This window comes from Salvelinus sp. IW2-2015, linkage group LG3 (assembly GCF_002910315.2).
Source record: "Salvelinus sp. IW2-2015 linkage group LG3, ASM291031v2, whole genome shotgun sequence".
In the NCBI taxonomy this organism is placed as follows: Eukaryota; Metazoa; Chordata; class Actinopteri; order Salmoniformes; family Salmonidae; genus Salvelinus; species Salvelinus sp. IW2-2015.
The window spans coordinates 20,619,206-20,642,144 of record NC_036840.1 but is presented as its reverse complement, the minus strand read 5'-3'; the positions used below and the strand labels follow the sequence as shown (position 1 = coordinate 20,642,144).

At 43.2% G+C, this 22,939-nt stretch overlaps 1 protein-coding gene across 2 annotated transcripts in view; it reads left to right on the top strand.

Annotated features, from left to right (window-relative positions):
- The window catches only part of ache (acetylcholinesterase (Yt blood group)), a 40,159-nt gene extending 25,131 nt beyond the window's left edge, over positions 1 to 15,028 (top strand). For both annotated transcript variants that reach the window (XM_023970767.3, XM_070435139.1), the window contains exons 3-11: positions 3,382 to 3,486; positions 3,807 to 4,020; positions 4,111 to 4,374; positions 4,602 to 4,784; positions 5,004 to 5,102; positions 5,463 to 5,658; positions 5,939 to 6,131; positions 6,302 to 6,480; positions 11,443 to 15,028. In XM_023970767.3, the coding sequence (XP_023826535.1) occupies positions 3,382 to 3,486; positions 3,807 to 4,020; positions 4,111 to 4,374; positions 4,602 to 4,784; positions 5,004 to 5,102; positions 5,463 to 5,658; positions 5,939 to 6,131; positions 6,302 to 6,480; positions 11,443 to 11,564 (1,555 nt within the window). In that variant the 3' untranslated portion in view covers positions 11,565 to 15,028. The remainder of the gene's footprint in view (positions 1 to 3,381; positions 3,487 to 3,806; positions 4,021 to 4,110; positions 4,375 to 4,601; positions 4,785 to 5,003; positions 5,103 to 5,462; positions 5,659 to 5,938; positions 6,132 to 6,301; positions 6,481 to 11,442) is intronic.
- Positions 15,029 to 22,939: the final 7,911 nt, after the last annotated feature.

Genomic DNA, 22,939 nt, shown 5'->3' with positions numbered 1-22,939 from the left:
CTTATTTTACTTTAAAGTATGTTTGCGATTTTAAATGCACTTTAACCCTTGTGTGGTGTTCATGTTTTTGTTATTCACCCAATGTTCGCGGGTCTGATGGACCCACAACATTATAGGGTTTTTAAAACAATACAGCCATAACTATTTACGTAAAAATACTTAGATGTTGACTTATATCAATTACAAGCAATATAGAGAGCATACATGGTTAATATTTGCCATTTACCTCTGCTAGATCACAGTTATCAATAAAAGCGTTATGGGTGGAATAAAGACATGGGTGGAATAAATCATGTTTATCTTGAACAAATATAAATGAAACAAGGTTTTCATAACTATTGATGTTTATTGCTTTGAACTAAACAAATTGAAAAGACACATTTTGGAATGATAAATGAGCCCCATTGAACACAAATTAAGGCCGGTCTACACACCAAATGAGGGGCAGAGTTTTACTGTGTGCGTGTTGCAAATGTATCTCTTGCACTTGATGCATGTGTACTGCGTCTTCCTGTCCTTGGGTCCACACACATTGCAGCGCTTCTTCTTGTTGCTACCGGCTGCAATCTATGAGGAAAACAGTTAGTTCAAGAATTTTGCTAACATCTCACTCACTCACATGTATAGTTACAGCAGGCCAGGTAGGAGAGTCAGAGAGTCAGACACACACACATGCAATAACATCACTCACACTTACTTCCGGTATTGGAGTTGTTAGTACTGTGGGTCGGGCGGATGGGGCACCAGCATCCTCCTCCTGAATCCTCACAGTGGCTGCAGAAGCTGGGGTCCCTGGGATATGTTGCCCCCTCTGGATTTGAGGTCTTACCAATTCCTTCCTCGAGAAAGAGCCGTCTCCTCTGGAGCTTCCCTCTGTTCCAATCTGGGTTCAACGCCATCCAGATGACAAACGCGTTGTACGCCAAGATGTACAAGATGTTGAATAATATCATAAGTGGCCAGCATAGGGTTCTTCTTTTGCAGCTGAAGCCAGTCACCAGCTTGTCTAAATTCTCCACCCCCGAGAGCCTCCTGGGTGGTGCAGTGTTCTAAGGTTTGAGCCCAGGCTCTGCCGCAGCCGGCCATGACCGGGAGGCACATGGGGTGGCGCACAATTGGCCCAGCGTCGTCCGGGTTAGGGAGGGTTTGGCCGGCAGGGATATCCTTGTCTCATCGCGCACTAGCGACTCCTGTGGTGGGCCGGGTGCAGTGCACGCTGACCAGGTCGCTAGAAGTACGGTGTTTCCTCTGACACATTGGTGCGGCTGGCTTCCGGGCAGGATGTGCGTTGTGTCAAGAAGCAGTGCAGCTAGGTTGGGTTGTGTTTCGGAGGACGCATGGCTCTCGACCTTCGCCTCTCCTGAGTCCGTACGGAGTTGCAGCGATGAGACAAGACAGTAGACACTACCAATTGGATACCACGAAAAAGGGAAAAATAAATCAATTTAAAAAAAGAATTCTCCACCCCTCCTTTTGTGGCATTGTAATCCATTATGATTTTTGGTTTTTGATGTTCCTGGCCACAGATTCTCCCACCCCTATGCAGCGTACTCACGAGTACCACATTTTTGTATTTCTTTGGCACATAGGACACTAGGGACATGTCGGCCGTGAACACAAACTTAGAGGAATTGATAGGCCTGTTCAGTGTATTCAACAGCTGAGGTGGGAGCTCTGGCTTGTTTTTTTGTACTGTTCCTACCATCGTCAGCTTCCTCTTGAGGAGCTCCTGTCCCAGTTTGTGCCAAGTAAAAAAGTTATTGCATTTGATGTTGTGGCCACGGAGTCCCTGTGTTACGTCCAGGACAACCCGCATCCCTTGGTTCTTCTCAGGGGCTCCTCCATCTGGCTTCCCCGTATACACTTGCAAGTTCCACGCATATGATGAAGCAGCATCACAGGCAGCCCAGATCTTGATTCCATATTTTGCGGGTTTAGATGGTATGTACTGCCTGAATGGGCAACGGCCCCTAAATGGCATAAGCTGCTCATCAACAGAAATGTTGGGCCCAGGATTGTAAAACAGGGGAAGGTGGTCCACCCACTTGTCCCACACTGACCTGATTGCACCTAGCTTGTCTCTCTGCCGCCGAGCTGGTTTGGTGTCACGGTTATCGAAGCGGATAATACCGGAAATAATTTGGAAGTTTTCCAGAGACATTGTTGCCAGGAAAAGTTCTCTGCCAGTTTCTGCATCCCACGGGGATTCTGTGGATTCCCCATTGGATCTGAAAATACCAGCAAGGATAAGAACCCCAAACTATACATGTAAATTACTTTGGTCCATCTCTTTCCAAAAACACGCCTTCCCTCCAAATTAGTGCAGTCCAGAATTATTTTCTGGATGGTGTCTGAGATGAACAGTTCAAAAGAAGACTTTACGTCCTGCATATGAGTAACCGCCATCTGCGTCGGCCCTGGTTGCATCCTTATCACATTGGCAGCCATGCGGGGTGGCTCATTCCTTGGGCAAGATTTTTTTGAACATCCATATTTCTCCTCCTGCAGGCTGCTGATGAGCTGGCTGCTGACGGGCTGGTCCTGGGGCTGGCTGAGGGTCAATCTCATCCTCTTCTTCCAACTCACTGTCAGACTCCGAATTGACAGAGACATGATCCTCATATTCTGAAAATTCTTCATCTTCCAAAGTGGAAGACGCTCCTTCCACACTAGTTGAGCAGAGATCTTTTTTGTCATACTGATTGATTGTGGTAATGAGCCACACATGCAAAGTTATTTATTTGTTGTGTCCCTCCCCCAATTTGCACCTGGCTGGGGTAGAGGTTGGGAAAATACTGTTTTTTTTTTTTTTTTTTTACAATGTATTGAAATAATGTATTGTAATAACATTGTGCAGGTTCCCGCAATATATTGTGTAATTTCACACACTACAAAGGGTAATGAGTCCAAGAAAAGCAGGAGACAGACAGGTTCTTGGTGCTATGTTGAAACAGCAGGCCCAGGGAGGAGGAAGACAGAGTGAAGGCACACAGCAAACCTTTTTGTTTCCTTTTTACTTCCTTTTTACTTGTTTTCACCTACACACACACACACTTTTATTACCCTCGGGTCCAGTGGACCCGAACACCACATATGTATTATAAATGTGTAGGGGGCTGCACAGTGTGCACTCAATGAAAATGTGTTAATAAGCCAAGGCCAATGAGTCTCAGGTTTAGTAAACATTGAAAATGGGTCCCACAGACCCGAACACCACAGAGGGGTTAAATAAAGTTTAATTTCATTTGAAATAAAGTTTTGTTATACCAGGTGGTAGCTAGATGTTTACTAAATAAAGTTTGATTTCATTTGAAATAAAGTTTTGTTATACCAGGTGGTAGCTAGATGTTTACTAAATAAAGTTTGATTTCATTCCAACAGGGAGATGAGCGAGGACTGCCTCTACCTCAATATCTGGGTCCCCACCTCCCCCAGACCTCACAACCTCACCGTGATGGTATGGATCTACGGAGGAGGGTTCTACAGGTAGGTAGTCCAGTGGGCTAAGGAGCTTGACCTGTAGCCGGAAGGTTACCAGTTCGAAATGAGGGCAGGGCGCTGGAAGAAAGGAGGGAATTGATCTGAAAAGTGAAAGGCTTTCACATCCCAGCAGCATTTCATAAGCACTTAACCGTACAACATGCTCTCCGTCCAGGGATGCTGCACTGCGGCTAGGACCCTGTGCTCCTTTCAAGTTCGTGTGTACGCATGAAGGTGCTATCTGGGGGTATTGAGCAGGAAACGCATTTTCATTGTCTCTGTAACATATGGACAATAAAGTTGTATTGTATTCTATTGTTCTTCAGCGGATCATCGTCCCTGGACGTGTACGACGGGCGCTACCTGGCTCACTCGGAGAAGGTGGTGGTGGTCTCCATGAACTACCGTATCGGGGCCTTTGGGTTCCTGGCTCTCCACGGCTCCTCAGAGGCCCCTGGGAACGTGGGGCTCTTAGACCAACGCATGGCCCTCCAGTGGGTCCAGGATAACATACACTTATTCGGGGGCAACCCCAAACAGGTAATGATAATAAAGAGGAAATGTGTTTGTCAGCAAGCTTGTGCGCTCTATAAGTTCAATATTATTGTTATTAACTACTACTACTCGTAGGTGACCATCTTTGGGGAGAGTGCCGGAGCAGTCTCTGTTGGGATGCACCTCCTGTCTCCCGACAGTCGACCCACCTTCACCCGAGCCATCCTCCAGAGTGGAGCCCCCAACTGCCCCTGGGCCACTGTTACGCCAACTGAAGCCCACCGGAGGGCCGTCATGTTGGGGAAGCTCGTCGGCTGCCCCTCTGGGGGTAACGATACGGAGCTGGTGGACTGTCTTCGCAACAAGTCCCCGCAGGAGCTCATTGACCAGGAGTGGCAGGTACATTCATTTATTACATTTATGTTTAGGTTTAAGTTTTACATTTATGTTTACTTTTATAGTTACGTTTGACATTTAAATGTGCATTTCCATAGCATTTCCGTTTACATTTGTGTTTTACGTTCACATTTAACGTATGCATTTACATGTAATGTAAGGAATGTGTTTTCAATTATTTACCTGGTTAAATGAAGGTGAAATAAATACATTTTGTTTTGTCTTCTCAGGTCATGCCGTGGTCTGCCATCTTCCGTTTCTCCTTTGTGCCCGTCATCGACGGTGTGGTCCTTCCAGACAACCCCGAGGCCATGCTCAGCTCAGGCAACTTCAAGGACACCCAAATCCTGCTGGGGGTCAACCAGGACGAGGGGTCCTTCTTCCTCCTCTATGGAGCCCCCGGCTTCAGCAAGGTACGTGAGGAGAGAGAGGGGATGGAGTGTTTTGGGGGGGGTGCGGGGAGGAGCGGCTACATATGTGCATTTGTGTGTGTGTGTGCCTGGTGTGTGTTTCTCTGTGTGTGCATTTGTAGCATGGGTGTGTGTGTTTGTACGTTCATGCCTGTGTGTGTGTGTGTGTGTTCCACTGTCACTGATACAATTTCACACAAACCTTACATTGACTCCCCATAGGACAATGAGTCACTGATCTCGCGCGAGGACTTCCTGGAAAGCGTGAAACTGAGCGTTCCGCATGCCAATGAGATCGGCCAGGAGGCTGTCGTTCTGCAGGTAAGTAGCCCAGCCGGTTAAGGAGGTGGACCTGTAGCCGAAAGGTGGCCAGTTCGAATCCCGGTTGGGCCATGTGCTGGAAAGAAAAGGGGAATTGATATGGCAAGCCAGAAGACAGATTTTAGTTGTTCGCTGTGACATAGACTAAAAAAGTTGTATCAATCAGGGCAACCACAGCACAGAGCACACTCCACTTGCATGGCAGTTCAGTTTACATGCCCTCTTGAGGGCAATCGGGTAACCGCTAATGTCTGACCATGTATTGTGTTACAGTACTTTGTGACAACCGTGGATGTACAAGTGATTGTATATAATAAATATGATTGATTGATTGATTAATACAGTTGTATTGTGTTGCAGTATACTGACTGGTTTGATGAGAACAACGGGGTAAAGAACCGTGATGCCCTGGACGATGTGGTCGGAGACCATAATGTCATCTGCCCCCTGCAGCACTTCGCCAGGAGCTATGCCCAGTTTCACTCTAACCAGGGTGCCAACAATGGGCAACAAGCGGGCAACGCAGGGGCCATGACGAAGGATGGGAACTCACAAGGTAAGAATGGTTCACGAATGTTTTTCAAAGATGTTATTTCATGTCATACAATGGTTGGTTCTTAAGGCCCTTTGCTCCACTAGGTGCTCAAAGGAATAACTCAAGTTTGAAGTAGTTCAAACAAAAAGTCTAACTCAAAGTCCTGTGTCAATATTCCATGTCAATGTCTCTCCTATCCTACTGTTGTTCTCAGGTGGAGTGTACCTGTTTGAGATATATACAACACTAGAGTGGGGATATATCTTCTATTTCATTCTATGCTCTATTCCAAACTCTCTAGGTGGAGTGTACCTGTACCTGTTTGACCACCGTGCGTCTAACCTGGCGTGGCCTGAGTGGATGGGCGTTATCCATGGTTACGAGATAGAGTTTGTGTTCGGCATGCCGCTTGAGAAGAGACTGAACTACACAGCCGAGGAGGAGAAACTGAGCCGACGCATGATGAGATACTGGGCCAACTTCGCACGCACCGGGTAAGACAGAGGGGGAGAGGGGGGAGTGAGGGAGATAGAGAAATGGGGAGTTGTGAAAGGGTATGGGTTGGTGTGTGTGTCTATTGAAGCACACTGAAATCTGTCCTACCCTAATTAAATCTATTCTCTCTCTTTCTGTCTCCCACCCTCTCCCACCTCTCTCTCTCCAGTAACCCCAATATCAACTTTGATGGCAGTGTGGACAACAGGCGGAAGTGGCCCCAGTTCACCAACAGTGAGCAAAAACACGTGGGTCTGAACACGGAATCCCTGAAGATCCACAAGGGCCTGCGGAACCAGCTGTGTGCATTCTGGAACCGCTTCCTGCCACGCCTCCTCAACATCACCGGTAATAGTGTTACACACACACACACACACACTACAATGACACAATCTGGACCTTTAACAGCACATTAAGGAAATCAAACTAATGCTCATGACAGTAAAAACATACTGTCAACATCATTTCCTCATATTCTTCCCTCAGCTTCGATTTTACAACCAAATATGGTTATTGTAATCACAATTATTTGTAAGGGAGATTCATTATTAAACTCATTATTTGGTCATTAAATGATTTATACAGAGGGTTAATGGCTGGAAATATTCAGAGAGAGCTAGCTGCGGCTTACAGTCTTTTACAGGGAAAAAGGCTCAATCAACCGACTGAACTTTAAAAAATAACAGAGAGAGAGAGAGAGATGGTGTGGTTTGTTTGGTTTTGCAATGGAAAGTTGTGCATGGTCAGTAAAGCGCATAGCACACACTACAGTAGCTACAACACGTCCCTGCTAAACTGACCCAGGGTCAGATTGGACGGAGAAGGATAGGACTGTTGCTTCCCAAATGGCACCCTATTCCTTATATAGTGCTTTACTTTTGACCATAGCCCATGGGCCCGTAGCCATGGCGCCGTAATGGCGGAGTTATCTGAGAGCTTCTGGAAAAATATTGTGCATATTTAGTTGATTTACGTGTTGTTTTTATTTGGGGTGTGTTTGATAGCGCGTTACATTTTTATCTAATATACAGTATCTAGTTGCCTTGACCAACAGAGTGGCAGAATTGATGCCAGATCGATTTGTTTAGTTTGCTAAACCAGCTAGCTAGCTAGCTAGTTAGCTATAGCTAACTGTCTACTGCATTCAAAAGATGCTTTCAAGTTTCAACGTTTATTTACCACGTGCACATGATACAACAGGTGTAAAACAGCACAGTGAAATTCTTACCTTGAGAGCTCATTCCCAACAATGCAGTGATAATAATAATATAGATAATAATAGAAAATAGAATAAAAAATGTAAATAAAACCACACAAGAACTACGATGTGAGTTAAAGAAACAAGAGAATGCAAGTACAGTGCATTCGGAATGTATTCAGACCCCTTGACCTTTTCCACATTTTGTTACGTTACAGCCTTATTCTAAATTGTATGAAAGTTTTTTTCTTCATCAATCTACACACAATACCCCATAATGACAAAGCAAAAACAGGTTTTTAGTAAATGTAGCAATTTTATTTCAAATAAAAACTGATATATCACATTTAAATAAGTATTCAGACCCTTTACTCAGTACTTTGTTGAAGCACCTTTGGCAGCAATTACAACCTTGAGTCTTCTTGGGTATGACGCTACAAGCTTGGCACACCTGTATTTGGGGAGTTTTTCTCATTCTTCTCTGCAGATCCTCTCAAGCTCTGTCAGGTTGGATGGGGAGTGTCGCTGCAAAGCTATTTTCAGGTCTCTCCAGAGATGTTTGATTGGGTTCAAGTCCAGGCTCTGGCTGAGCCACTCAAGGACATTCAGAGACTTGTCCCGAAGCCACTCCTGCGTTATCTTGGCTGTGTGCTTAGAGTCATTGACCTGATGGAAGGTGAACCTTCGCCCCAGTCTGATGTCCTGAGCGCTCTGTAGCAGGTCTTCATCAAGGATCTCTCTGTAATTTGCTCCGTTCATCTTACCATTGATTCTGACTCCCAGTCCCTGCCTCTGAAAAACATTTCCACAGCATAATGCTGGCACCACCATGCTTTCACCGTAGGGATGGTGCCAGGTTTCCTCCAGATGTGACGCTTGACATTCAGGCCAAATAGTTCAATCTTGGTTTCATCAGACTAGAGAATCTTGTTTCTCATGGTCTGAGAGTCCTTTAGGTGCCTTTTGGCATACTCCAAGCAGGTTGTCATGTGTCTTTTACTGAGGAGTGGCTTTCGTCTGGCCACTCTACCATAAAGGCCTGATTGGTGGAGTGCTGCAGAGATGGTTGTCCTTCTGGAAGGTTCTCCCATCTCCACAGAGGAACTCTGGAGCTCTGTCAGAGTGACCATCAAGTTCTTGATCACCTCCCTGACCAAGGCCCTTCTCCCCTGATTGCTCAGTTTGGCCGGGCGGCCAGCTCTAGAAAGAGTCTTGGTGGTTCCAAACTTCTTCCATTTAAGAATGATGGAGGCCACTATGTTCTTGGGGACCTTCGATGCTGCATACATTTTTTGGTACCCTTCACTAGATCACGGACAAATCCTTCGACTTCATGGCTTGGTTTTTGCTGACATGCACTGTCAACTTTGGGACCCTATACAGACAGGTGTGTGCCTTTCCAAATCATGTCCGATCAATTGAATTTACCACAGGTGGACTCCAATAAAGTTGTAGGAACATCTCAAGGATAACCAATGGAAACAGGATGCACCTGAGCTCAATGTCAAATCTCATAGCAAAGCGTCTGAATACTTATGTACATAAGGTAGTTCAGTTATTTATTTATTTAAAAAACCTGTTTTTCGCTTTGTCATTATGGGGTATTGTGTTTAGATTGATGAGGGGAACTTTTTTTAAATCAATATTAGAATAAGGCTGTAACGTAACAAAATGTGGAAAAATGGAATGGGTCTGAATACTTTCAGAATGCACTGTATATACAGGTCAGTGTCAGTACCTTAATCAATGTGAGTAGTTGAGGTGGGTTTATACATAAAAAGTCATAAAAAGTGACTGGGAGTAGGATATACATGTATCAGAGTTGAAAAGTGTTTGGTGGCAGGAATATATAAATATCTATGGTAATATACTAATGGTAATATATGCTTGTAAACAGGAGTAATAGTGACCAGTGGTCAGCCTGTCAGGAAGTCCAGGGTCCAGTTGCAGAGGGAGGTGTTCAGTCCCAGGGTCCTGAGCTTGGAGGGCACTATGGTGTTGAACTCTGATCTGTAGTCGATGAACAGCATTCTCACATAGGTATTCCTCTTGTGCAGGTGGTAGAGGGCAATTCAATTCAAGTTCAATTGAGATTGCATCGTCTGTAGATCTGTTGGGGTGGTATGCAAATTGGCAGGTAGCCTTAGAGTTCTTGGGAACAGGAATGATGGTGGTCAGCTTGAGACGTGGGGATTACAGGCTGGGACAAGAAGAGGTCGAAAATAAACGTGAAGGTGCCTACCAGGTGGTCTGCGCATGCTCTGAGAATTCGTCCTGGAATCTCTTTCGGCCCTGCAGCCTTGCAAGTGTTGATCAGAATCAGAAACCTTACTCATGTCAGCCTCGGAGAGCGAAATCGCCCAGTCCTCTGGGACGGCGGGGACCCTCATGCACGGATCGGTGTTGTTTTTGTCAATGCGTGCATAAAATGCATTGAGTTCACGTGCATAAAATGCATTGACGTGGAATAAAAATCGCTGGCAACAAGAAAAGCAGCCTCCGGGTGCATTGTTTCCTGCTTGTTTATAGCCTCGTACAGTTTATTAAGTGCCAGCTTGTTGTTGTTGTTGTCCTGAGGTGGAATATGTACATTAGTAACGATAACAGATAACTCTCTTACGAGGTAGAATGGTCGGCATTTGACCATCAGGTATACCAAGATGGGTGAACAATAGGTAGAGACTTCCACTGCACTAGAGTCTGCACACCATCTGTTGTTGATGAAGAGACATACCCCTCCACCTCTGGATTCCCCTGAATCCAATGACCTGTCTGCTCGAAGAATGGAGAATCCATCGAGTTGGATAGCCATGCGGGGTATCTTGTCCGAAAGCCATGTTTCAGAAAAACAGAGAATATTGCAGTTACGAGAGTCCCGTTGATAGCAAATCCACGATCGGATGTCATCTTATTATTAAGTGGCCAATAGAATAGAGGGAAGTGGTGGCCGGTTTTCCCTTGCAGCGGCCCTTGCAGAGCAAGGGGAACAACTACTTCTAGGTCTCAGAGCGAGTGACGTCACCGATTGAAACACTATTAGCGCGCACCACTGCTAACTAGCTAGCCATTTCACATCGGCCACACAGGCACCATCCGAACCTGTCAAGACTTCACTCTCCATACTTTTTTTCTTCTTGAACTAACTTTTATCACCTTTTCTAATTTTGCCATTTTACTGCAATTCAGCTTTAAGCTGTGAATGTGTACAATACAGGCTAATTATCAATACGTAGACTATCAGATCAGAAAATGTTAGACTTAGCCAGAAAGGTTAGCAGGATGAAGGGAATCACGGAATCCGGTCCTTCCACACCATCTCTAGTTCTATTTCTCTTCTATGACATCACCGCTGTCCAGGCCTTATTTAGCTCATTCTAGGGCCTCGTGCTTTTTCTCTGTTCTCTCCAAACTTAGACCTTTTTTCTATTTTGACTTCACCATCCACTCTCCTTTCAATCTGAATTCCCTTATCTTTTTGCTAATATCATTTTATCTAACAACTTTTTTTATTTATATATATTTTTTATTTTATTTTATACAAAACAATCCTCTCTTTGGTATTTTAAATCATTCTCAATCTTGGCTGGCGCAGTGAGAAGCCTCTAAAACTCCCTTTCTCTCTACTTTCTTATCCTTTTATTTTGCATATTTAAAAATAAAAAATAAAAATATGTACAAAACTTCTATTTCATCCCTCCTTCTTTCCCTCCTCCTTTGTCAGTATTCCCAGAAGGCCTTTGCTGTGAGAAACTGAACATATGTCAATAGCCACTTGACTGTGTGTGTGTGTGTGTGTGTGTGTGATCCATCTTTGTATACCAAAAACCCAAACATGAGTATAATGCCAACTTTTCATTGGAAATGTTCCAAACCCCAAAAGCCACTGTGTTTTACTGTTAGAGGTCTGTGTGAAACATGTCTGGTTAGTTTCCTGACCTATGACCCCTGGTCAGATAAACAGGGATAATGTCGCTTCCTGGGTCTTCCCCACTGTCTCTCGGGTGCCTTTCGGATTTTGTCTGATATTGTGTGATTCCATCTGTAGGTGACAGTGGTGACCCTGTCTTTCACTTGTGGTAATCTCTCTCTCTTTCTCTCTCTCTCCTCCCCAGATAACATAGATGAGGCGGAGCGTCAGTGGAAGGTGGAGTTCCATCGTTGGTCCTCCTACATGATGCACTGGAAGAGCCAGTTCGACCATTACAGCAAGCAGGAGCGCTGCACTGACCTCTGAGGAGAGAGAGAAAGAGATAATGAACACCTTGTCCTTCCATAGTTTCCTACATTTCTTCATGTGATATGATTTGTTAAAGGCTTGCAATTTAACTCAATGTAGGCCAAACAGTGGATTCCTTTCCCCCACAAAATCACATTTACTGTATCACAAATCATAGTTTCTGCGTGGTTTTTTGTTGTTTCCATTGCAGATGTTTGGCTGCCTAAGACACGTCCATAAGCCGACAATTTATCAGCATCAAATGTATTATGGAAGGAGGTGGTCATTGATGAAGGCTGTGAAAAGGTGAACATTTCAAAGGTGTGTCATTACAGTACCTCTGAAGACTGTGTGAGTGTGTGTGTGTGTGTATGCATGCATGCAGCCGTGGGCATGCGTGTGTGTGTGCGCGGAAGTGTGGTACGACTGAACCTCTGTGTTCCACATCACTCTTATATTTTTTTTACTTCACTTTATTATTTTCCAGTTGATACAAATCTCGCTATCTGCTTATTTTGAATGATCTTTATTTAAAACAGCTATTATGACCACTGTTCCACTGTCTAACCATGTATCCGTTCACTTGTCATTCGTCTATCTCGTATATCGGTCCTTCCCCCCCGTTCTTCTATCCTTCTTTCTTTCTCCTTGACTGTATTGGTTAGGTGATCTGTTGTTGTATCTGTGTAGTGTCTTCTCCTGTGTCTCAAATGACACCCTATTCCCTGTATAGTGCACTACTAAGCTCTGGTTGAAAGTAGTGCACTCCATGTGGAAAAGGGTGGGATTCAGAAATACAATCTGTGTCTGTGTAGCGTCTTCTTTTGCATGTCAAATTACACCCTATTCCCTACATAGTGCACTACTAAGCTCTGGTCGAAAGTAGTACATGGAATAGGGTGGGATTTGGGATGTATTCTGGGTGGGTCCAAACCTAAAACCTCAGATCATTTATTATAGGAATCTGGAGCCATGTAAATCCCTGTGTGCTGGGTTAGAAAAGAACTACACTGAAAAAAAAAACTATTAGACTGTGTGTGTGTGTGTTACACTACATGGATATAAACAGACAAGTGCATACAAAGTTCATACAAACACACTATCGCTCTCACACACACACACCGAAACACACACACCTACCAAAACACACAGAGTGGATTGAAAAACGTGCACGGAGGACCAATTCTCACAAGTCCAGCGATCAACAAGATAGACATGTAGTCATGTTATATGTCACACATGTCTATCTTGTTCATCGCTGAACTTCATCGCTGAACTCTGTGCACGTTTCTCAATCCACTCTGTGTGTTTCGGTGTGTGAGAGAGCGATAGTGTTTGTATGCACTTGTCAGTATATATCCACATACCTCTGTCAATCACCTATATGTAGCCAAGCACTTGTGAATTTTAGTCACACCCACTGTTGTTTGTTCTAGCGTCAGAATGCAGTAAAGTATTATATTTTGTGGGCGTGAGAGTGTGTGTGTGTGCATACTACTAATATTATCTCCGTGCCAACGGGTCGATGTGTCTCGCTCCCCTACATCTCTCTCTTTTGTCCTATCCATCTCTCTCTCCACCTTCCCCTCCATCTCTCTCTCCTCCATCTCTCCATGTCCCCAGAGGACGCACAGTTCTCGTTAGTCTAATGGAGACTGAAGTAATTCACTCAGTGTGTGTCTGTCGGTGTGTGTGTAATTCAGTGCTCCAGTGAAACGACAGGATGCTGCGTCAGCCATTCGCTGGCTATGAGACTGACAGGCCTGGCTGGGCTGTACTGCACTGCTGCAGTGGCTGATGGAGAGAGAGGGAGGAGGGTGAGAGAGGGGCGAGAGATGGAGAGCATGGGTAGGAGAGATGGAGGGGAATGAGAGATGGAGCAAGGGTGAGTGGGAAATGGAGAGAGAGAGGGTAAAGATAAAAAGAGAGGGGAAGATGGAGGGAAAAAAGAAAACAGGGTTACGTACTCCACTCTTGTCTATACTAAGGTTATTTATCATTAATGTGACATATACGTACAATATGTGTGGGTATCTATTACTCTTTTTCAGTGTTTTATTTTGCAGTTGCATTCTTCAGGTTTAAACCAACTACAGATGTCAGAGTATAAGTGTCTGGAGTGTTTATCGATCACTTCCCTATCTGTTGAGATTGTTCCGAGTTTGGCTGCTCTAGTAGAGACTTTGACATGATAAATCCGTCCGTCTGTCTATCTGTCTTTGTGTGTTCTCTGTATGTGTGTCTAATTGTCTGTCACTGTGAGTCTACCGTTTGTTGGCTTGTTTGTCCATCGGTGTCCACCTCTGTCTCTCTGTGTCTGCTTGTGTTTGTCTACTTGTCTGTGTGTCCATCTGCCCATCTCTATACAGTTTTTGCATGGTGTCATACTTTTGTGATGTCATAGGTGTAATGTCATATTTATTTGAACTTGCGTTTGTTGACATTGTGGAAGGGATCAGGATCAGCCTTGTGATTGATCAGTGGGTCTTTCAGCGAATCATTATGATTGGTTTATTCACCGGCATGTACAACTCCTATTTGACGACTGGAGTAGAGTAGTCTAGCTTTAAAAAAATATATATATAAAATTTAAAAAAGTCAGACTATCTGTAATTATTTAGGTACTGGGTACGTCCCAAATGGCACACTATTCCCTACATAGTGCATTACTTTTGATCAGGGCCCAAAGGGCTCTGGTCAAAAGTTGTGCACTATATAGGGAATGGGTTGCCATTTGGGACGCATCCACTTTGTTTGACTGAACAGAATGCATGTGTGTATGTATGGATTGGCTGCGTGAGTGTTTCCGATGATGACTGAGTGACAGCTGCTCAAGCACCTCTTTTCCAATAAGAGGGCCTGCTTACCCTCGCTCCTCCAATGATATCCCTTTATGCATGTCCAGAGCAACAGCCCCCCCTCTCTGTATTCTACTCAAAATTTATGACAGTTATTTTCCGTAACAATATAATACCCCTGATGTCCTGATATGTATTTTGATTATTATTACAATTATTATAGCTTTGAAATTGCAGTTGATGTTAGCAATAATATAACACATTGATAACTAAATATATGACATTTATTGTATGATGATGACAACAATGATGATGATTATGACGATGAAGATTGACAAAGCAATATAATATATAAAGAGTGCCATATTTTTATTTGAATTGTTATATTATTATTTTTATTTTTCCTTTTTCAATCCAACAGTATACTAGTCTAAACAGTATATAGAGTATGTACAGTATTATGGGTATATACAGCATAGTATCTACTGTATATAGTGTATACAGTTTATACTAGTAACACTACTGTACTATTACAGTACTACTACTTCTGCATCATTTGTTACAGTCGCTAGTACTTTAAATAATACATTAGAATGGCTTTTGTAGAAGTATGTATTCATGAATGCCAGCTTGTTGTTTGTCAAATTGCAACAAAATAAAGACACCTTGCTTGCTTACCTCTAATACCGAGTCTATTGCTCTCTCTCTTCCTTTCCTTACTGAAAGAGTACAACACGGGTTACGTGTTTGCTGGTCTGTGACCCACTGACACCGCCCACGGTTTGAGGTGAATAAGGCAGCCCAAGAGTCAATGCACAGGGAACTATATTCACACACACAGGAACAGTGCATGGAGATGTATGTGGAAAGGACGTGGAATGCTAGTGATTCTTAATGAACAGAAAACGGGTAATAGAATACACTGTACACAATACAATAACTGATGGCACAAGTAGAGCAACAAGGCTATTAACAAGGGAAGGACTGTATGAATGTATATGCTACCTGCACATTACACAACACCGCAAACACAGAGGCAACATACAATAGGCAATAGTAACAAAGTACAAAGAACAATATACACATTTCAATCGGAAAAGCAAATGGGCAAATGGTAAATCAATAGCATGTTTGCAATTCATTTTCCTAAATGAGTATGCATTTTTGTGACAACATTTGAATTGAAATGCAAAAAAAGACATTGCATTATGATTTTCATGATTGAGTATGCATAATGTCTGGCACTTTGAAAAATAAATAGTAAAGTGTATAATTAAAAGTAAATGCTTAAAATGACAAATCACTTCTCATGTTTGCCATATCCTTTCCTTGTTCTGATGGCATGAATTGTGACAAAAATAAAGATAATTCTCAATTAGCAATTGACAATGCTTTTACATACTTAAGACTGGCGAAATTCCAATTTTTCAGTAAAATTAGATAAATCAATCGCAATGCTTCATTTTGCTATTTTTTAAAAATGTATTGTTCCTTTGCATTTTCGATATGCTAGACCTGTCAATCAAACACGGTGGACCGGGTTTTGGTAACATGAGGCGGAAGAGGTTGCCTGGGCTTGCTAGCTATGCTCAGACAGAAATATCGGTACTCTTAATTTCTTTAAGTATATCTGGATCAGAGAGAAAGAGGCGAAGCTGTACTACAGTGCCTTCAGAAAGTATTCATACCCCTTGACTTATTCCACATTTTGTTGTGTTACAGCCTGAATTTAGAATTGATCAAATAGATTTTATCCTCTCACAAATCTACACATAATACCCCATAATGACATATTTTTGCAAATGTATTGAAAATGAAATACAAAAATATATATTTTACAAGTCACCATTGGCCTCACTTTCTTAATATTGAGTTGCACCCCCTTTTGCCCTCAGAACAGTCTCAATTCGTTGGGGCATGGACTCTACAAGGTGTCTAAAGCGTTCCACAGGGATGCTGGCCCATGTTTACTCCAATGCTTCCCACAGTTGTGTCAAGTTGGCTGGATGTCCTCTGAGTGGTGGACCATTCTTGATAAACGGGAAACTGTTGTGCGTGAAAAATACAGCAGAGTTGACGTTTTTGACACACGCAACCCGGTGCGCCTGACGCCTACTACCATACCCTGTTCAAAAGCACATACATCTTTTGTCTTGCCCATTCACCCTCTGAATGGCACACAGTACCAGTCAAAAGTTTGGACACACCTACTCATTCAAGGATTTTTCTTTATTTTTTACTATTTTCTACATTGTAGAATAATAGTGAAGACATCAAAACTATGAAATAACACATATGGAATCATGTTGTAACCAAAAAAGTGTTCAACAAATGAAAAAACATTTTAGATTTGAGATTCTTCAAAGTAGCCACCGTTTGCCTTGATGACCGCATTGCACACACTCGGGATTCTCTCAACCAGCTTCACCTGGAATGCTTTTCCAACAGTCTTGAAGGAGTTCCCACATATGCTGAGCACTTGTTTTCTTCTTTTCATTCACTCTACGGTCCAACTCATCACAAACCATCTCAATTGGGTTAAGGTCGGGTGAATGTGGAGGCCAGGTCATCTGATGCAGCACTCCATGTTATTGAAGTGTTGTGGTTGCAAGTTCACTTGGCACAACTAAAGCCTTTTCTTTTGGGGTGCTGCTATAGGCCACCAAATGCTAACAGTCAGTATCTAAATAATAGGTGCAAAATGCTTGATAGTGTATGTGATGTAAACAGAGCGTTCTACTTTCTTGGGGACCTGAATATTGACTGGTTTGCATCAAGCTGTTTGCTCAAGATGAATCTTCTTACTGTAACCAGTGCCTGTAATCTGGTTCAGGTTATTATTCAACCTACCAGGGTGTTTACAAACACTACAGGAGCAAGATCATCCACATGTATCGATCACATTTTTACTAATACTGTAGAACTTTGTTTTAAAGCTGTATCCGTACCCATTGGATGCAGTGATCACAACATAGCTATATCCAGGAAAGCCAAAGTTCCAACAGCTGGGCCTAAAATAGCTTATAAGAGATCATACAAAAGATTTTGATGTGACTCATGTGGATGATGTTAAAAATATTTGTTGGTCGGGTGTGATTAATGAGGAGCATCCAGACGCTGCACTTGATGCATTTATGAAATTACTTCTTCCAATTATTGATAAACATGCACCTGTTAAGAAACTGACTCTTGGAACTGTTAAGGCTCCATGGATTTATGAGGAATTGAAAAACTGTATGGTTGAAAGAGATGGGGCAAAAGGAGTGGCTAATAAGTCTGGCTGCACATCTGACTGGCTCTAGTTTTGTCTAATCTTGATTATTGTCCAGTCGTGTGGTCCAGTGCTGCAAGGAAAGACCTAGTTAAGCTGCAGCTAGCCCAGAACAGAGTGGCACGTTTTGCTCTTAATTGTAATCAGAGGGCAGTTTTCTCTGCTACCGCACGGCAAGCGGTACCGGAGCGCCAAAACCTTTTGAGGATCTGGGGACCCATGCCAAATCTTTTCAGTCTTCTGAGGGGGTAAAGGTTTTGTCGTGCCCTCTTCACGACTGTCTTGGTATGTTTGTACCATGAGAGTTCGTTGGTGATGTGGACACCAAGGGACTTGAAACTCTCGACCCACTCCACTACAGCCCCATCGATGTTAATGGGGGCCTGTTCGGCCCGCCTTTTCCTGTAGTCCACAATCAGCTCCTTTGTCTTGCTCACATTGAGGGAGAGGTTGTTGTCCTGGCACCACACTGCCAGTTCTCTGACCTCCTCCCTATAGGCCATCTCATCGTTCTCGGTGATCAGGCCTACCACTGTTGTGTCGTCAGCAAACTTAATGATGGTGTTGGAGTCGTGTTTGGCCACGCAGTCGTGGGTGAACAGAGAATAAAGGAGGGGACTAAGTACACACCCCTGAGGGGCCCCAGTGTTAAGGATCAGCGTGGCAGACGTGTTGTTGCCTACTCTTACCACCTGGGGGTGGCCCGTCAGGAAGTCCAGGATCCAGTTGCAGAGGGAGGTGTTTATTCCCAGAGTCCTTAGGTTAGTGATGAGCTGCGTGGGCACTATGGTCTTGAACGCTGAGCTGTAGTCAATGAACAGCATTCTCACATAGGTGTTCCTTTAGTCCAGGTGGGAAAGGGCAGTGTGGAGTGCGATTGAGATTGCGTCATCTGTGGATTTGTTGGGGCGGTATGCAAATTGGAGTGGGTCTAGGGTGTCCAGGAGGATGCTGTTGATGTGTGCCATGACTGGTCTTTCAAAGAACTTCATGGCTACCGACATGAGTGCCACGGGACGGTAATCATTTAGGCAGGTTACCTTCGCTTCCTTTGGCACAGGGACTATGGTGGTCTGCTTGAAACATGTAGGTATTACAGACTCGGTCAGGGAGAGGTTGAAAATGTCAGTGAAGACACTTGACAGTTGGTCTGTGCATGCTTTGAGTAGACGTCCTGGTAATCATTCTGGCCCAGTGTATGCATTGATATGTAGGCTATGTGTTCCTTTTTAAAACATTTATGTAGTTCTGTCCTTGAGCTGTTCTTGTCTATTGATGTTCTGTATTATGTCATTCTGTATTATGTTTAATGTTTTGCGTGGACCCCAGGAAGATTAGTTGCTGCTTTTGCAACAGCTAATGGGGATCCTAATAAAATACCAAATACCATCACTCTCCTTCTTGGTCAAATAGCCCGTACACAGCCTGGAGATGTGTTGGGTCATTGTCCGTCCTGTTGAAAAACAAATGATAGTCCCACTAAGCGCAAACCAGATAGGAATGCGTATTGCTGCAGAATGCTGTGGTAGCCATGCTGGTTACGTGTGCCTTGAATTCTAAATAAATCACCAACAGTGTCACCAGAAAAGCACCCCCACACCATCACACCTCCTCTTCCATACTTCACGGTGGGAACTACACATGTGGAGATCATCCGTTCAACTACTCCGCATCTCACAAAGACACGGCGGTTGGAACCAAAAATCTCAAATTTGGACTCATCAGACTAAAGGACAAATTTCCACTGGTCTAATCTCCATTGCTTGTGTTTTTTGGCCTAATCAAGTATCTTATTATTATTGGTGTCCTTTAATAGTGGTTTATTTGCAGCAATTCAAACATGAAAGCTTGATTCACACAGTCTCCTCTGAACAGTGGATGTTGAGATGTGTCTGTTACTTGAACACTGTGAAGCATTTATTTGGGCTGCAATTTCTAAGGCTGGTAACTCTAATGAGCTTATCCTCTGCAGCAGAGGTAACTCTTGGTCTTCCTTTCCTGTGGCGGTCCTCATAAGAGCCAGTTTCATCATAGCACTTGATGGTTTTTGCGACTGCACTTGAAGAAGCTTTCAAAGTTCTTTAAATTTTCCAGATTGACTGACCTTCATGTCTTAAAGTAACAATGGATTGTCGTTTCTCTTTGCTTATTTGAGCTGTATTTGACATAATATCGACTTGGTCTTTCACCAAATCGGGCTATCTTCTGTATACCACCCCTACCTTGTCACATCACAACTGATTGGCTCAAACGCATTAAGGAAAGAAATTCCACAAATGAACTTCTAACAAGGCACACCTTTTAATTGAAATGCATTCCAGGTGACTACCTCATGAAACTGGTTGAGAGAATGCCAAGAGTGTGCAAAGCTGTCATCAAGGCAAACGGTGGCTACTTTGAAGAATCTCAAATACAACATTTATTTTGATTTGTTTAACACTTTTTTTTGGTTACTACATGATTCCATATGTGCTATTTCATAGTTTTGATGTCTACACTATTATTCTAAAGTGTAGAAAATAGTTTAAAAAAAACATAATTCTGGAATGAGTAGGTGTGTCCAAACTTTTGACTGGTACTGTATATAATATAATAATTAACCTGTCTCCTCCCCTCCAGCTACACTGTTTGAAGTGGATTTAATAGGTGACATCGATACAGGATCATAGCTTTCACCTGGTCAGTCTATGTCATAGAAAGAGCAGGTGTCCCTAAAGTTTTATACACTCAGTGTAGGGCTGGGCGATATGGCAAATAAAATTTCACGATATATATATCTTTTTTCATTCGATAACAATAATTATCACGATATTAATCAAATGTTTAAAAGGTAAAGCCTTACAAGTCATGAGCAAGAAATGTAAAAAAATTAAGTAGTGCAAGTCAATATGCATTATAAATGTTAGCCTAACGGCACATCACAGTTTATGTTGGGGTAGTTGTTGTCTTACAAGTTACAAGCAAGAAAGACAAGTCTGTCTACGGTCTCTGGCTTTAAAGCTGCCCCATGGCAGGTCACTATGTTGCCACCTGTGCTAAAAACACGCTCTGAGGGGGAGCTGGTCGCAGGAATGCACAGGTAGCGCTTTGCCAGGTGGCTGACTTCGTGAAAGTTTTTTTTGGTGGCTCTTCCACCAGTCCAGTGGATTGGTTTCACTGTCAGCATCAGGAGACTGAAGGTAGCAGCTGAGTCCCTTTTCTACCAGCTGGATTTCAGTAAGACCTGTGGTGGTGGAGTATGGCTTTTTCAAAAAACTGCCCAGTGACTTTCACTTTTTAGCTGGCAGTTGTGGTGAAGCAGCAGCAACATCTCCCTGTGCTGGGCTTGGGTTTTCATGTCCCTCATTGACCACCTCTGAGACAGCTCTTGCTTTTATGTGGCCCACCTTCTCCTCTTTGATGTAATGTGTTTTAAACCCAGTGTCGACCAACGATGCTATGTCCAGGAGGTCATCTGTGGCTAGGTCATCATATTTCTCATTCAGATAGTCCATGACTACCGTTTTGATGGTTTGGGTGAGCTCTGTTTCACCATCATCAGGTTTCATGACCTCTATTGAACCGGTGTATTACTGGCTTCAGGTAAGACACACTGACATAAGACTCACCAGACAGAGCATCTGTGAATTCTAGGAGTGGGGTCAATGCCTGGTTGATGGACTCAAGAACATCTATATCAGTATAGGCGGGAGCTAAGTGCCGTGTCTTCTTGTCACTGGACAAGACCTGTGAAATGGCTTTCTCCTGCTCCATTACTCTTCGCACCATCTTTTGACGTGATCCTCACCTGGTAGGCGACTCTGTCACCAACTTGTGCTGGGATAGGTTGTGTGTTCTTTTTGAGCAACTGCCAGGTTTCTCTTCTTTTTCCACGAATAGGAAAAGGCACCTACCACTTTCTTACACACTCCAATTGCTCGATCCACCCGTTTATCTCTACCTACTCTCTCTAAGAGAAATCAAGAGATTTTAATAAAATGTTAAAATAACAATTATCCCTTTAGTTATGTACAAATGTAATATTTAACTTAATCAGTTGATGAAAGAAAATGCACATTTAGTTTAATCTAACCAATCACTTCAATATACACAATGACAAGGTTACTTACCATTGGCCAAGTGCAGACGATGTCCAAAACATGTTCGCACCACTATCTGTTGTAATGCCGACGTGTCTGTTTTGACTGCGTCCCCAGGAGGCGAGAGAGTCAGTGAGCCCCTCTGCTATAGCTTCACTCGTGTGGTTGTCGGGAAAGTATGATGTTTGAAGGCATTTATTTAGAAGATACCACTCTTTGTCAATATAGTTGATAGTGAGGCTCTGATAGTTGATAAGGCTCTGATGTGCGACTAGACCACAGATCGGTAGTAGTAGCAAAATACGTCAAATCTGTCTTGAGCCATTCCTCAACTTTTCCCCTACACGGTGTAGAGTTTAGGCAGTGCGGTGTGAGAGAAATGTTTGTGGCCAGGGAGTACGTACCTGAGGTCAATTAAATTGATAAGCCTCTTGAAACCTTCCTTTTCGACTGTGCTAAGTCGTAGCATGGCCTTAGCAATGCAATGCATAATAGCATTTATGATGTCTTTGTGTCTTTTTGATGTTTGCTTGTAGGAAATAAACGCTGTCAGTGTTGACTGCTTCGGGCGAACATCCCTAGATTGGCTGGTGCTTGACGGGCGTTTATCAATACCGTGGCGCAAACTCAAAAATTCTGCACGTTCCAAAGAGTGATTTTGCTTCAGATTTTGAAAAAGGTTTGTCGTATTACCCGACTTGGTAGCCACCTGTCTACGGCATAATTTGCACCAAACATTGCTCTGCTCTTTGTCGGACTTCCAAATAACTGAAACAGTTGAACCATTTTTATCATTAATTTCTTCGTTGGAAGCTGCTCCTTCTCCATGTCTCTCACTGCCACTGTTTTCGCCTACATCACAAATTTTTGTGCTTAATAGTGGCTACTCCATCACTCGAGGTGGTAGGTGGTTTTTAGTGGGCATATACCTCTCCACGTGCATATTGTCACTTCTCCGCGCGTTCCTGCTGCGTCACAGTGGTGAAATAGACTGCTGTACCTAATTATTCATATCGACATTATCGAAAATTTATATAAACGTTTTTATATCGTTATTGAGGGAAGAAATTACCTCGATAATTATTGATATTAATTCATCGCCCAGCCCTAATTCAGTGTATATTTATTTTGACAGTGACTGTGTGTCACAGGATGGTTTTGTTCTCTTTTAACATAAATATATGCCTTATAGAAGTAGGACATGTTAATCACAAAACATAGTGTGACTGCAGAAAAGCTGTTGTT